The sequence below is a fragment of the Macaca fascicularis genome, chromosome 10, assembly GCF_037993035.2.
Source record: "Macaca fascicularis isolate 582-1 chromosome 10, T2T-MFA8v1.1".
NCBI classification, from domain to species: domain Eukaryota; kingdom Metazoa; phylum Chordata; class Mammalia; order Primates; family Cercopithecidae; genus Macaca; species Macaca fascicularis.
Window position 1 is genome coordinate 13,455,187 of NC_088384.1, and position 16,100 is coordinate 13,471,286.

General features: G+C 45.1%; 1 protein-coding gene across 19 annotated transcripts in view; it reads left to right on the top strand.

Moving 5' to 3' along the window:
• PLA2G6 (phospholipase A2 group VI) overlaps positions 1 to 16,100 on the top strand; it is a 96,414-nt gene that overhangs the window by 47,880 nt on the left and 32,434 nt on the right. For all 19 annotated transcript variants that reach the window (XR_012418739.1, XR_012418738.1, XR_012418740.1 and 16 more), the window contains exon 3: positions 14,646 to 14,861. Coding sequence is in view for 9 of the 19 variants with exons in the window: in XM_045363638.3 (XP_045219573.2) it covers positions 14,646 to 14,861 (216 nt within the window). In the remaining 10 variants the exon portion in view is untranslated. The remainder of the gene's footprint in view (positions 1 to 14,645; positions 14,862 to 16,100) is intronic.

Below are 16,100 nucleotides of genomic sequence, written 5' to 3' on the forward strand. Positions count from 1 at the left end.
GTATTCTTTCTTTGTTAAATGTTTGGAAGAATTCATGGGTAAAACCATGTGAGCCTGGAGTTTATTTGTAGGAACCTTTTAAAACATGGATTCAATTTCTTTAACAAATATAGGACTATGAGATTTTCTTCTCCTGTCGGTTTAGGTATGTTGTGTTTTCAAGGGATTTTTCCATTTTACCTAAGTTGTCAAATTTATCTGCAGATCTTATTTTCTTTTTAATATATGGAGGATCTGAAGGGTTGGTACTTTGTGTTTTTTCTATTTCTTGGGTTTTGCTAGGGATTTGCCAATTTTAAAAATCTTTCCAAAGAACCAACTTCTGGCTTCGTTTATTTTTTGAATCCCTGAGTAGCTGGGATTACAGGCGCCCGCCACCATGCCCGGCTAATTTTTTGTATTTTTAGTAGAGATGGGGTTTCACCATGTTGCCCAGGCTGGTCTCGAACTCCTGACCTCGTGATCCGCCTGCCTCGGCCTCCCAAAGTGCTGGGATTACAGGTGTGAGCCACCGTGCCCTGCAAGCCTCTTTTTAAATGGCACCAATCCCATTCATGAGGGCAGAAGCCTGATGATCGAATCACCTCCTAATAGCCTCATTTCTTAATCCTGTCACACTGAGAATTAAATTTTAACATAAGAATTTTAGGAAGACACAAGCATTCAGACCACAGAACATATATAAAACAGTTGTTCTACCAACTAACAGAATACACATTCTTTTCAAGCACACCTATATAAAAATTATAGACACTGACCTATGCGAGACATAAAGCAAATACAAATTTCAGATACCTGAAAAGATTTAGACTATGTTCTCCAACTACAGTGCAATTAAGCTAGAAATCAATAGCAAAAAATGTAACTATAAATAAGCCCATATGTTTGAATTTTAAGCAAGATACATGTAAATTATCTATGGTTTAAAAAAGAAAAGAAATCACAGTGAAATTTAGAAAATATCTTGACCCAACTGGGCGTGGTGGCTCATGCCTATAATCCCAGCACTTTGGGAGGCCAAGGTAGGTGGATCACCTGAGGTAAGGAATTCGAGACCAGCCTGGCCAACATGGTGAAACCCTGTCTCTACTAAAAATACCAAAAATTAGCTGGGTGTGGTGGTGGGCGCCTGTAATCCCAGCTACTTGGGAGGCTGAGGCAGGAGAATCGCTTGAACCTGGAGGTAGAGGTTGCAGTGAGCCAAGATTGTGCCACTGCACTCCAGCCTGGGCAACATGAGCAAAACTCCAAAAACAGGAAAGGAAAGGAGAAGAGAGAGGACAGGAGAGGGGAGGGGAGGGGAAGGGAAGAGAAGGGGAAGGGAAAGGGAGGGGAGGGGAAGGGAAAGGGAGGGGAGGGGAAGAGGGAGGGGAGGGGAGGGGAGGGGAGGCTGCCTATCAAATTTATGGGATGAACTTCCACTTCTGGCCATGACAGAATATCCTGTATCACACTAGCCTTCCTATTTATGTATTTATTTTTGAGATGGAGTCTTGCTCTGTCGCCCAGGCTGGAGTGCAGTGGTGCAATCTCAGCTCACTGCAACCTCTGCCTCCTGGGTTCAAGCGATTCTCCTGTCTCAGCCTTCCAAGTAGCTGGGACTGCAGGCGACCACCACCACACCTAGCTAGTTTTTTATATTTTTAGTGGAGACAGGGTTTCACCATGTTGGCCAGGCTGGTCTTGACACCTGACCTCAGGTGATCCACTCGTCCCTGCCTCCCAAGAGACTTTTCATTACAGCTTTGATCTCATTACTTGTTATTGGTTTATTTAGGTTTTGGATTTCTTCACTGTTCACTCTTGGTAGGTTGTGTATGCCTAGGAATTTATCCATTTCTTCTAGGGTTTTCAATTTATTGGCATATAGTTGTTCATGGTAGCCTCTAATAATCCTTTGAATTTCTGTGATATTGGTTGTAATGTCTCTTTTTTTCTGGTTTTTTTATTTGGGTTTTCTCTTTTTGTTAGTCTAGCTAAAAGTTTGTTGATTTTGTTTATCTTTTCAAAAAACTTTATTTTGTTGATCTTTCAATTTTTGTTTTGTTTCAATTTCATTTATTTCTGCTATGATCTTTATTATTTCTTCTACTAATTTTAGGTTTGGTTTGCTCTTACTTTTCTAGTTCTTTAAGAGACATCATAGATTATTTTGAAGTTTTTCTACTTATTTGATGTAGGCACTTATAGCTATAAACTTTCCTCTTAGTACGTCTTTCACTGTATCTCATAGGTTTTGGTATGTTGTGTTTCCATTATCATTTGTTTCAGGACATTTTTAAATTTCCTTCTTAATTTCTTCATTGACCATTCAGGAGCATATTATTTAATTTCCATGTGTTTGTATGGTTTGCAGAATACCTTGTTTTTGATTTCTAGTTTTATTACATTGTGATCAGAGAAGATACTTGATATGATTTCAAATTTAAAAAATAATTTGGCCGGGCGCAGTGGCTCATGCTTGTAATCCCAGCACTTTGGGAGGCCGAGGCAGGTGGACCACGAGGTCAGGAGATCAAGACCATCCTGGCTAATGTGGTGAAACCTTGTTTCTACTAAAAATACAAAAAATGAGCCAGGCATTGTGGCAGGTGCCTGTAGTCCCAGCTATTCGGGAGGCTGAGGCAGGAAAATGGCGTGAACCCGGGAGGCAGAGCTTGCAGCGAGCTGAGATTGCGCCATTGCACTCCAGCCTGGGCAACAGAGCGAGACTCTGTCTCAAAAAAAAAATAGTAACAATAATAATAATTTAAGACTTGTTTTGTGGCCTACCATATGTTCTATCCTTGAGAATGATCTATATGCTGAGGAGAAGAATGTGTATTCTGCAGCTGTTGGATGAAATGCTCTGTAAATATCTAATAGGTTCATCTGCTCTATACTGCAGACTAAGGCTGGTGTTTCTTGGTTGATTTTCTGTCTGGATAATCTGTCTAATGCTGAAAGTGGAGTATTGAAGTCTCCAGCTATTATTGTATTGAGGTCTATCTCTCTCTTTATTTATTTATTTTTTTTGAGACAGAGTCTCGCTCTGTCGCCCAGGCTGGAGTACAGTGGTGCCATCTCGGCTCACTGCAAGCTCCGCCTCCTGGGTTCACGCCATCCTCCTGCCTCAGCCTCCCATGTAGCTGGGACTACAGGTGCCCGCCACCACGCCTGGCTAATTTTTTGTATTTTTAGTAGAGACGGGGTTTCACCATGTTAGCCAGGATGGTCTCAATCTCCTGACCTCGTGATCCACCTGCCTCGGCCTCCTGAAGTGCTGGGATTACAGGCGTGAGCCACTGTGCCCCGCTGAGGTCTATCTCTCTCTTTAGCTCTAAGAATACTTCCTTTATATATCTGGGTGTTCCAGTGTTGGGTGCATATATATTTAAAATTGTTACATTATCTTGCTGAATTGACCCTTTTATATAATGACCTTCTTTGTCTCTTTTTATAGTTTTTGTCTTAAAGTCTGTTTTGCCTGATAGAAGCATAGCTATTCCTGCTCTTGTTTGGTTTCCATTTACATGGAATATTTTTCTCCATCCCTTTATTTTCAGTCTATGTGTGTCTTTATAGGTGAAGTGTATTTCGTGTAGGCAACAGATCGCTGCTTCTTGTTTTTCTATACATTCTGCCACTCTGTGTCTTTTGATTGGAGAGTTTAGTCCATTTATGTTCAATGTTATTATTGACAAGTAAGGACTTATTCCTGCCACTTTATTAATTTTTTTCTGGTTGTTTTGTGATCTTCTTTCTTTCCTTCCTGTTTTCCTTTTAGTAAAAGTGATTTTCTCTGGTGGTATGTTTTCATTTCTTACTTTTTATTTTTTTGTGTATTGGCTGTATGTTTTTTGATTTGAGGTTAACATGAGGCTTGCAAACAGTATCTTATAACCTAATATTTTAAATTGATGACAACTTAACACTGATTGCATAAACAGATAAACAAGCAAAGATGAAACTAATAAAAACTCTACATTTTAACTTTGTCCCCAACTTTTTAACTTATTGTACTGTTTAAGTCTTGAAAAGTTGTAGTTATTATTTTTGGTTGGTTCCTCTTTTAGTCTTTCTACTCAAGATATGAATGGCCTACATACGAGAGTGTTATAATATTCTGTATTTTTCTGTGTACTGGTTATTACCAGTAAGTTCTGTACTTTCAGGTGATTTCTTATTGTTCATTAATGTCCTTTTCTTTCAGATTGAAAAACTCCCTTTAGCATTTAGCAGTATGTGAACTGTGTTTTTCAACTCTAGAATTTCTGCTTGATTCTTTTAAATTATTTCAATCTCTTTGTTAAGTCAGTTATCTGATAGGATTCTGAATTTCTTCTCTGTGTTATCTTGAATTTCATTGAGTTTCCTCAAAACAGCTATATTGAATTCTCTGTCTGAAAGGTCACATATCTCTGTCTCTCCAGAATTGGCCACTGGTACCTTATTTAGTTCATTTGGTGAGGTCATGTTTTCCTGTATGATCTTGATGCTTGTGATGTTCGTCACTGTCTGGGCATTGAAGTTAGGTATTTATTGTAGTCTTTGCTGTCTGGGCTTGTTTGTACCTGTTCTTCTTAGGAAGACTTTCTAGGTAATAAAAGGGACTTGGGTATTGTGACCTAAGTTTTTGGTCACTGCAGCCATATCTGCATTAGGGGATACCCCAAGCCTACTGATACTGTGGCTCTTGCAGACTCGTAAAAGTACCACTTGGGTGGTCTTAGATAAGCTCTGGAAGAATTCTCTGGATTAACAGGCAGAGACTCTTGTTCTCTTCCCTTACTTTCTCCCCCCAAAATGGAGTCTCTCTCTCTGTGCCTGGAGCTAGGGGAGGGGTGACACAAGCACCTCTGTGGCCACTATCACTAGGACTGTGCTGGGTCAGACCTGAAGCTAGCACAGCACTGGGTCTCACCCAAGGCCTACAGTCACCACTGCCTGGCTACTGTCTATGTTTGCTTAAGGCCCTAGGCTCTACAGTCAGCAGGCAATGAAGCCAGGGAGGTTATGTCCTTCCCTTCAAAGCAGCAAGTTCCCCCGACCCCTATCCTGGGAAGGTCTTTAAATGCCATCTGGGAGGCAGGGACTGGAGTCAGAAACCTTAGTAATCTCCCTAGTGCTCTATTCTCTTACAGCCTGGCTGACACCCAACCCATAAGACAAGTCCTTCCCACTCTTCCCTCCTCTTTCCACAAGCAGAGAAGTCTCTCTCCATGGCCACCACTGCCCCAGCCCTGTGGCAAGTACTGCCTGGCCACCGCTAATGTTCATTCAGGGCCTACGGGCTCTTGAGTCAGCTTGTGGTGAATGCAGCCAGGCTGGGACTCTCACTTCAGGGCAATGTGCTCCCCTCTGGCCCACGGCAGGTCCAGAAATGCCCTCCCAGAGCCAATACTTAGAATCTGGGACCCCAAGAGCCCTCTTGGTGCTCTACTGCACTGTAGCTGAGCTGGCACCTAGGCTGATTTATGCTTTTTATGAAGGTACTTTTGTGTGTGTGTAGTTGTTCAACTTGGTGTTCCTCCAGGGAGGACAATTGGTGGAGGTTTCTATTTGGATATCTTTTTTTTTTTAATTTTTTTTTGAGACGGAGTTTTGCTCTTTCACCCAGGCTGGAATGCAATGGCACGATCTCAGCTCGCTGTGACCTCTGCCTCCCGGGTTCAAGCGATTCTCCAGCCTCAGCCTCCCGAGTAGCTGGGATTACAGGTGCCCGCCACCATGCCTGGCTAATTTTTTTTTTTAATTAAAAAGTAAACTTTAATGTTGAAAATGCAAACTTGGGGAAGGCAGAAAGATCACATACAAGGCTGTCACTTCACACTTGGAAGGCTACATGGCAGCCAGGCAGAGGTGCTCCTCACTTCCCAGACAGGGTGGGGGCCTGGCAGAGGCACTCCTCACTTCCCAGACGGGGCGGCGGCCAGAGAGAGCTGCTCCTCACTTGACAGATGGGGCGGCAGCCACGTGCCTGACTAATTTTTGTATTTTTAGTAGAGACAGGGTTTCGCCATGTTGGCCAGGCTGGTCTCAAACTCCTGACCTCAGGTGATCCACCCACCTTGGCCTCCCAAAGTGCTGGGATTATAGGCGTGAGCCACCGCGCCTGGCCCTATTTGGCCATCTTGCTTTGCCTCCACCTTCATTTGATGGATTTTGATAACAGAACACCCCCATGTAACCACCACCACAATCAAGATATGAGACATTTCTGTTATTCCCCAAATTTCCTTTATGCTCCTTTGTAGTCCATGGCACCCACCCCACCCCTGGGCAAACACCTATGTGCTTCCTTTTTTTTTTCCCTGCAGGAGGACGTCTTCCTGCTTTCCATCACTGCTGCTTTTAATCATATAGCATGTAGTCTTATGAGTCTGACTTGTCACTTAGCATAATGCTTTTGCAGTTTGTGATTGAGCGTTTTCATACGATTCTGTTTTTTCTCTGTGTTAGCCTGGAAGTTATACACTTTTTAGTAGTAACTGTTGGGAGATCGTTCTCCAAGAGTCTCTCTCATGTTTCTATACATCCTGCTAGTGGAGACATTGACTACCTGTTTTTGTCTGTTTAGTGTTGTTATAAAGGAATACCTAAGTCTGAGTATTATACATAGAAGAGGTTTTGTTTGTCTTAGCGGGGCGTGGTGGCTCACGCCTGTAATCCCCAGCACTTTGGGAGGCCAAGGCGGGTGGATCATGAGGTCAGGAGATCAAGACCATCCTGGCTAAATGGTGAAACCCCATCTCTATTAAAAATACAAAAAAAAATTAGCCGGGCGTGGTGGCGGGCGCCTGCAGTCCCAGCTACTGGGGAGGCTGAGGTGGGAGAATGGCATGAACCCAGGAGGCAGAGCTTGCAGTGAGCCGAGATCGTGCCACTGCACTCCAGCGTAGGTGACAGAGCAAGACTCCGTTTCAAAAAAAAAAAAGGTTTTATTTGTCTCGTGACTCTTCAGGCCTTACAAGAAACATGGTGCCAGCATCTTACCAGCGTCACATGGCAAGAAAGGAAGTGAAGAAGAGAAAAGAAGTTGTTAACTGTTGTTAAAAAGTGCAAGGCTCGGGCCGGGCACTGTGGCTTGTGCCTGTAATCCCAGCACTTTTGGAGGCCAAGGCGGGTGGATCACCTGAGGTCGGGAGTTTGAGACCAGCCTGACCAACATGGAGAAACCCTGTCTCTACTAAAAAAATACAAAAAAATTAGCTGGGCGTGGTGGTCCATGCCTGTGATCCCAGCTACTCGGGAGGCTGAGGCAGGAGAATTGCTCAAACCCAGGAGGCGGAGGTTAGAGGGAACCAAGATGGCGCCATTGCACTCCAGCCTGGGCGACAAGAGCGAAACTCTGTCTCAAAGAAAAAAAAAAAGTGCCAGGCTGTTTTTAACAACCAGTTCTTATAGGAACGAACAGAGAAAACTCACTCACCCCCACCCCACAGGGAGGGCATTAATTCATTCATGAGGGATCTACCCCTATGGCCCAAACACCTCCCATTAGCCCCCCACCTCTAACATTGGGATCAAAATTTAACATGAGGTTTTGGGGGCAGACATCCAAATTATAGCACTACCTTTATTTCAGGCTACCTTCAAAGGATGTTTATACAGCAGACAGCCTCGGAAAATAGAGTTAGGGTCTCGTAGAACACAGAGTAAGTTTGCTTACTTTTCAGCATAATCAAGATTATACCTTCTTCTGGAGCAAAACTTAGACAACAGCAAGCGGGGCAAAGTCTGAAACCATTTGCACATCTTGACAGAACCTTAGAGATTACAAGATATGTCTTTGGCCCACTGAAGGTCCATTAGTATCTTCCAGAACAATAAGGTAGTCTTAGAACCCTTTAGCTATGTATTCCCTTCCAGGCTTCAATGCCGTGTGCTATTGTTTTATTTAGTTTTTATTTTAAACCTAACAAGACACTATACCATCAATACTTATTTAGATTTCCCCACATATTTAACTTGCCATGGGGCTTCATTCTTTCATGCCTCTTTGAGCATCCATCTAGGATCGTGTTCATTCCACATAAAGAGAAAGCTTTTGGCCCTGCACGATGGCTTACGCCTGTAATCCCAGCACTTTGGGAAGCCAAGGCGGGAGGATCGCTTGAGCCCAGGATTTCCAGACCAGCCTGGGCTACATGGCAAAACCCTGTCTCTACCGAAAATACAAAAAGTTAGCTGGGTGCCGTGGTGCACGCCTGTAGTCCCAGCTACTTGGGAGGCTGAGGCGGGAGGATTACTTAAACATGGGAGGTTGAGGGTGCAGTGAGCAGTGATCGCACCACTGCATTCCAGCCTGGGTAACAGGAGTGAGACCTTGTCTCCAAAAAAAAAAAAAAAAGGAAAGAAAAAGCTTTTGTATTTCCTTTCATGTAGGTCTGCTAATGACAAAGTCTCTGGGTTTTTTGTTTGACTAGTGAAATGTTTTAATTTTAACCATGTTCTTGAAGGTTTTGTTTTTGTTTTCATTTTGTTTTGTGTGCTAAGTACAGAATTCTCATTGGCATTTATTTGTTTATTTATTTAGAGACAGAGTCTCGCTCTGTGGCCCAGGCTGGAGTACAGTGGCACGATCTCCACCTCCCAGGTTCAAGCGATTCTCCTCCTTCCACCTCCTGAGTAGCTGGGGCTACAACCATGCACCACTACGCCTGACTAATTTTTGTAGTTTTAGTAGAGATGGGGTTTCACCATGTTGCCCAGGCTGATCTCGAACTCCTGAGCTCAAGTGATTTGCCTGCCTTGGCCTCCCAAAGTGCTGGGATTACAGGCATGAGCCACCATGCCTGGCCAGCATTTATTTTGTTTTAGCTCTCTGAGGAAGTCATTCCATTATCTCTGGCTTCCATTGTTGAGAAACCAACTGTTATTCTAATGGTTGCCCTTTGAAGATAACTTTTTTTCTTCTGCTATTTTAAATATTTCCTCCTTGTATTTTATTTTCAGCAGGTATAGTATGCACATATATCAGCAATTGCTATGTTACATACAATACATATTGTGCAACATATGTGTCATTATCAGTTACTACTATGTAACAAACTACTCCAGAACAGCTTATAACAGTAATCATTTATTTAGTCCATAAATCTACAATTTGAGCAGAGCTCAGTGGGAAAGCCTCAGCTCTACTTTATATGGCACCATCTAAGGCAACTCGCAGCTGGCAAGTTGGTGCTGGCTGTTGGCTGGGAGTTCATTCAGGGCTCAGGGCCCAGGATCAAGAGTCCTCACCATGGGTTGCTGCAGCCTCCTTGTGGCATGATGGCTGGGCCCCAAGAAAAGAGAAATAGAAACTTCCAGTCTCTTAAGGCATTGGTCTGGAAGCTGGGACAGCATCATTTTTGCCATATTCTGTTGGTAACGCAGTTACATCGCCAGATTAAAGGGTAAAGAGATACAAATTCCCACTGCTCAGTGCAAGGAATATCAATGATTTAGGGGGCCGTGTTTTAAGACCCCCACAAGGTGCTAAGTGTGGATTTTTGGGGCTTTCTTGTTTTTGTTTTTTTCTATGTGTTTTGGCAGTGGCGTCAGGGAGGGCTTATAGGGTATGTTAAGTCAGCAGAATAATGTTTTTTGTTTATTTATTTATTTATTTTGAGATGGAGTTTCACTCTTTTGCCTAAGCTGGAGTGAAGGGGGGTGATCTCGGCTCACTGCATGCTAGTCGGGAATTCCTGACCTCAGGTGATCCACCCACCTCGGCCTCCCAAAGTGCTGGGATTACAGATATGAGCCACTATGCCTGACCACAGTGGCTCACGCCTGTAATCCCCAGCACTTTGGGAGGCTGAGGCGGGCGGATCACGAAGTCAGGAGATCGAGACCATCCTGGCTAACACAGTGAAATGCCGTCTCTACTAAAAATACAAAAAATTAGCTATGTGTGGTGGCGGGCACCTGTAGTCCCAGCTACTCGGGAGGCTGAAGCAGGAGAATGGCATGAACCAGCGAGGTGGAGCTTGCAGTGAGCCGAGATCACGCCACTGCACTCACTCCAGCCTGGGCGACAGAGCGAGAGTCCCTCTCACAAAAAAAAAAAAAAAAAAAAAAGGCCGGATGCGGTGGCTCACACCTGTAATCCCAGCACTTTGGGAGGCCGAGGGGGCGGATCACAAGGTCAGGAGATCGAGACTATCCTGGCTAACACGGTGAAACCCCGTCTCTACTAAAAATACAAAAAAAATTAGCCAGGCATGGTGGTGGGCGCCCGTAGTCCCAGCTACTCGGTAGACTGAGGCAGGAGAATGGCGTGAACCTGGGAGGGGGAGCTTGCAGTGAGCCGAGATCGCGCCACTGCACTCCAGCCTGGGTGACAGAGCCAGACTCCGTCTCAAAAAAAAAAAACAAAAACAAAAACAAAAAATAAATAAATAAATAAATAAAAAATAAAAGTTCAGTTTTGGAAAGTTTGCAGACATCAACTCTTCAAATGTGATTTCCATTTGATTCTTTTTCTACTGCCTCTGATCCTCCACTTACATATGTATGCTAGATCTTTTATTAGTCTATGTCTCTTATCTACTTTACTATATTTTCTATTCTTTTGTCTCTCCTTGCTTTATTCTGTTTACTCTTTCCTGATTATATTTTTTAATTCTGTAATTTCCATTTGATCCTTTTTTGATCATTCAAAGGTCTTTGCCAAAATTCTAAATTTCCTTTTTTAACCTCTCGAATGTTATCACAGTTACTTTAAAGTCTATTTTGGATAACTTAAATATTTACAGCCCCCTCACTTACAGATATGTTTCTTTTGTATATTGTTTCTGTTGGTTTTCTTTCATGTCTTATCTCCACATATTCCTGGTGGCCTGGTGAGTTTTGATTATGTGCTGGTCATTGTATTTGCAAGTATGCTTGTAGAAATAATCTGGAGTGGCCGGGCGTGGTGGCTCCTGCCTGTAATCCCAGCACTTTGGGAGGCCAAGGTGGGCGGATCATGAGATCAGGAGATCAAGACCATCCTGGCTAACACGGTAAAACCCCGTCTCTACTAAAAATGCAAAAAATTAGCCCAGCGTGGTGGCAGGTTTCTGTAATCCCAGCTACTCTGGAGGCTGAGACAGGAGAATCACTTGAACTAGGAGGCAGAAGTTGCAGTGACCAGAGATCACACCACTGCACTCCAGCCTGGGCAACAGAGCTGGAGTCTCAAAGAAAAAAAGAAATAATCTGGAGCCTAGTTTGATGTTTCCTTATAAAGAATGAATTTATTTTTGCTTCTCCTAGGTACCTGGGAACACTTGCAACTAGGATAACCTCAGTCTAGTTTCTGGAACTGAAATTACTTGAGGCTGAACTGTGGTCCCTGTGAGAGCGTGTCTGTGCATGGCTCACCCTTATTCCTAGGCTAAGTAGTTCTTTAGGACCCTAACCCAAAGTAAGAGATGTTCATCAGGGCTCTCCTGTTGGCAGACCCCTGGGCTCCAGTCCCTGTGTCCTGAGCCCCATGACGCTGTTACTGGTGCTGCTCATTCCCCATCCTCTCCAGTAACAGCCACCTGAACACTGAGCTCAGTTCCTCAGTTTCCATCATTCCTTCCAGCCTAGTGAGTCGTCAGTGTCTTTTGAGGTATACAGTGCCTGCCAGCAGATGTTTTTTAATAATTTGTCCAGCATTTCTGGCTGTCCTCAGTAGGTGGTCTGTTTCATATTCCCTAGTCTGCCGTTAATGGAAAGTGGAAGTTCTGAGACAGAATCATCGTTCCCATCAGCATTCAAATGCCTGATTACACTTTCCCCATTCCCCACTTTATTTGCTCCTCTCCACAGCAAAACTCCTCAAAAATATCTGTCTTTGCAATCCTCAGATTCTCACGTCCTGTCCTTAAACCCACTTTAATCAGGTCTTGGTTCCCACCATTCCGCTAAAAGTATTGTTGTCAAGGTCGTGCATGTCTCGGTGATGCTAATTCCAGCGGTCAGTTTTCAGTTGTCATTCTCTGACATATCGGCAACACTTGATATGGAGTGCCCTGATGTTGAGGGGTTGGTGAGATGAAGGAAAAACCCAGCCAAGGGCAATGAGGAATGGCTTCTTTCCACCTCCTCCTTCCCTACCTTTGTTGTGGTTTTTGTTGTTTCTCTAACACTGATTACCTTATAGTTTATTTAATGTACTTCCTTATTTTGTGTTTTTACTTAAGTCATTTTGTTGATCTCCCCCATAATAACAAAGGCTCGGGCCAAGCGTGGTGGCTCACGCCTGTAATTCCAGCACTTTGGGAGACCGAGGTGGGTGGATCACTTGAGGTCAGGAGTTCGAGACCAGCCTGGCCAACATGGCGAAACCCTGTCCCTACTAAAAATATAAAAATTAGCTGGGTGTGGTGGCACATGCCTGTAATCCCAGCTACTAGGGAGGCTGAGGCAGGAGAATTACAGGAGAATTGCTTGAACCCGGGGAGCAGATGTTGCAGTGAGCTGAGATCATGCCACTGCACTCCAGCCTGGGTGACAAAGTGAGATTGTGTCTCCAAAAACAAACAAACAAAAATAGGCAGCCAGGCACGGTGGCGCACGCCTGTAATCCCAGCACTTTGGGAGGCCAAGTCAGGCGGATCACGAGGTCAGGAGATGGAGACCATCCTGGCTAACACAGTGAAACCCCGTCTCTACTAAAAAATAGGAAAAAAAGTAGCCAGGCGTGGTGGCGGGCGCCTGTAGTCCTAGCTACTTGGGAGGGTGAGGCAGGAGAATGGCGTGAACCCGGGAGGCAGAGCTTGCAGTGAGCCGAGATCGCGCCACTGCCCTCCAGCCTGGGCAACAGAGTGAGACTCCATCTCAAAAAAAAAAAAAAAAAAAAAGGCTTCAGGAGGGCAGAGCATTTTATGCAATTGTTCATTAATTGACTCCTCCATTTGGCACAGATCACATGCCCAGTAGTTAATTGTTAATTGACGCACTGTCTGTGGAACAGCAGACTGGTCTCGTGAGCCAGCACTCTCTGGGAACTGCCTCTACTAGACTCTGGCCAACTCCTGCGCTTGTAGTGGTATGCAAGACAAAACCTTCTGGTATGTTAAAAGCCCTGGTCAGAACTTTAAGTAACCATCACTGACATGTAATGGTTTTGGTTTTTTGAAAGTGCTTTTATAGTGCTTTTTCATCTGTCCTCACAGCACCTCTGGGAGGTAGGTAGGACAGGTACAGTTAGTCTCATATTTCAAATGGGGCTCAGAGAGGGAAAAGGATTTCCCAAGATCACACAGCACCTTAGTAGCAAAACTTGGACTCAACCCCAACACTTAAAAATGAACAAAGCTGGCTGGGCGCGGTGGCTCATGCCTATAATCCCAGCACTTTGGGAGGCCCAGGCACGCAAGTTGCCTGAGGCCAGGAGTTTAAGATCAGCCTGGCCAACATGACAAGACCCTGTCTCTTCTAAAAATACAAAAAATTAGCCGGGAGTGGTAGCGGGCGTCTGTAATCCCAGCTACTCTGGAAGCTGAGTCAGGAGAATCGCTTGAACCTGGGAAATGGAGGCTGCAGTGAGCTGAGATCACGCCACTGCACTCCAGCCTGGGCAACGAGAGTGAAACTCTGTCTCAAAAAAAAAAAAAAAAGAAAAATTTCCCTGTTTTTTTAATAGCTCATTTTAATGGCTGCAAAATAGTTTATTACATAGTTATACCATAATTTATATAATACTTTGTTGCTGTACATTTAGGTTAAACAATACTTACTTAGTTCCTACTATGAACAGGGGCCAAGTACTGGAGGCTGGGGCTCTCAGATGTGGCCATCGAATTGGAAAGTGGATATGGCAGGGCTGTGGTAAAATAAAATATAAAAGTAATAAATGATATTACCAAAGAAAAGGAAAGTTTTTCAAAATAAAAGAAAATCTAGACAGGCACAGTGGCTCACACCTGTAATCCCAGCACTTTTGGAGGCTGAGGCAGGAGGATCACTTGAGGCCAGGACTTCAAGACCAACCTGGGCAGCATAGCAAGACCCCCCCTCTCTACAAAAATTTAAAAAATTAGGCCAGGTGCCGTGCCGTGGCTCACAGTGACTCATGCCTGTAATCCTAGCACTTTGAGAGGCTGAGGGAGGCAGATTGCCTGAGCTCAGGGGTTCGAGACCAGCCTGGGCAACATGGCAAAACCCCATCTCTACTAAAAATACAAAAAATTAGCCAGGTGTGGTGGCACGTGCCTTTAATCCCAGCTACTCTGAAGGTTGAGGTAGGAGAATTGCTTTAACCCGAGAGGTGAAGGTCTCAGTGAGCTGAGATTACAACACTGCACTCCAGCCCAGGTGACAAAACGAGACTCATCTCCAAAAAAAAAAAAAAAAAAATTAGCTGGGCATGGTGGTGCATGCCTGTAATCCCAGCTACTCAAGAGCTAAGGTAGGAGGATCCCTTCAGCCCAGGACTTCGAAGATGCAGTGAGTCATGATCACACCACCGCACCCCAGCCTGGGTTACAGAGCTGGGTTTGTCTCTAAAAAACAACGTCTAACCTAAATGCCATTATGTCGTTTACATGTGTATAGATGTGTGTGTGTGTTTGCTTGGGAGGGGAGTCAGGCTGGGGCAGGCCAGGCTGCAGTCTGGGGACCTTCTGATTCCAGCAGGGATGTGGGCTGAGGGTCCCGCCTGGCTCATTTCTGGGTCTTGCTCCTCTGTCCTGGCTCTACAGACTCTTCCAGCTGGGGTTGGAGACTGACGCCCTGGTGAATTTCCAGCAGTATTCCTCGCAGCTGCTACCCTTCTATGAGAGCTCCCCCCAAGTCCTGCACACTGAAGTCCTGCAGCACCTGACCGACCTCATCCGTAACCACCCCAGCTGGTCAGTGGCCCACCTGGCTGTGGAGCTAGGGATCCGCGAGTGCTTCCATCACAGCCGTGTCATCAGGTGAGCAAGGGAACAAGACCATTTGGACAATGTGTGTGTACCAGCTTGTATGGGCAGTGGGGGCTGCAGGCCTCCGTTCCCCTCCGTAGTTTGACTTTAAAAGGAGCAGGGCCTGGCATGGTTGCTCACTAATGCAGTCCCAGCACTTTGAGAGGCTGAGGAGGGAGGATCATTTGAGGCTGGGAGTTCAAGACCAGCCTGGCAAAATAGCAAGACCTTGTCTCTACGAAAAAATTAAAAAATTAGCTGTATGTGGTGGCATGTGTCTGTAGTCCTAGCCACTTGGGATGCTGAGGCAGGAGGATTACTTGAGCCCAGGAGTTATAGGTTACAGTGAGCTATGATTGTACCACTGCACTTCAGCCTGGGCGACAGAATGAGACCTTGTCTCTAGGAAAAAAGAAAAAAAAAAAAAAAAAGGTACGGCATTGCTACCAGATTAAAATGTAAGAAGGACAATGTAATATTTCTGGAGTCCGGAGTGCTCACCAGGTGCCAGGTCTGTGGGAGCTGATTTCTACCCACCGTGAAATTGAATTTTCCCAACCCCCACAAGGTATCGTGATTTTATTTTATTTTATTGTTTTTTGAGATGGAGTCTTAGTCTGTCACCCAGGCTGGAGTGCAGTGGTGTGATCTCGGCTCACTGCAACCTCTGCCTCCTGGGTTCAGGTGATTCTCCTGCCTCAGCTTCCCAAATAGCTGGGAGTGCAGGCGTGTGTCATCATGCCCAGGTAATTTTTGTATTTTTAGTAGAGACGGGTTTCACCATGTTGGCCAGGTTGGTCTCGAACTCCTGACCTCAGGTGATCTGCCCTCCTCGGCCTCCCAAAGTGTTGGGATTCCAGGCGTGAGCCACCATGCCCGACCCACGTATTGTCATTCTAGAGAGAGCTAACAGGATTTGTGCCGGTCACTCAGCCAGAGAGGGTGAAAGAGGGGCTTGGATCCTTGGTGTCTGCTTCCAGGCCGCTCTTCTGGAAGCTGAAGGCCTCCTTTTGTGAATCCATTCAGCCAGCAGATGGAGCAGCGGTTGCCCCTGGTGAGGGTACTGTGCCCACACTTGCACAGGACACCAGTTGGCCATCTTGTGCAGAGGTAGCCACACCTCCTCTGAGTCTCTACCCCAGATGGCTCAGTTAAGTTCCTAGGCCCAGAACTCAACCTCACTGCTGGCCGGGTGTGCTGGCTCATACTTGTAATCCCAGCAGTTTTGGAGGCTGAGGCAGACATACCACT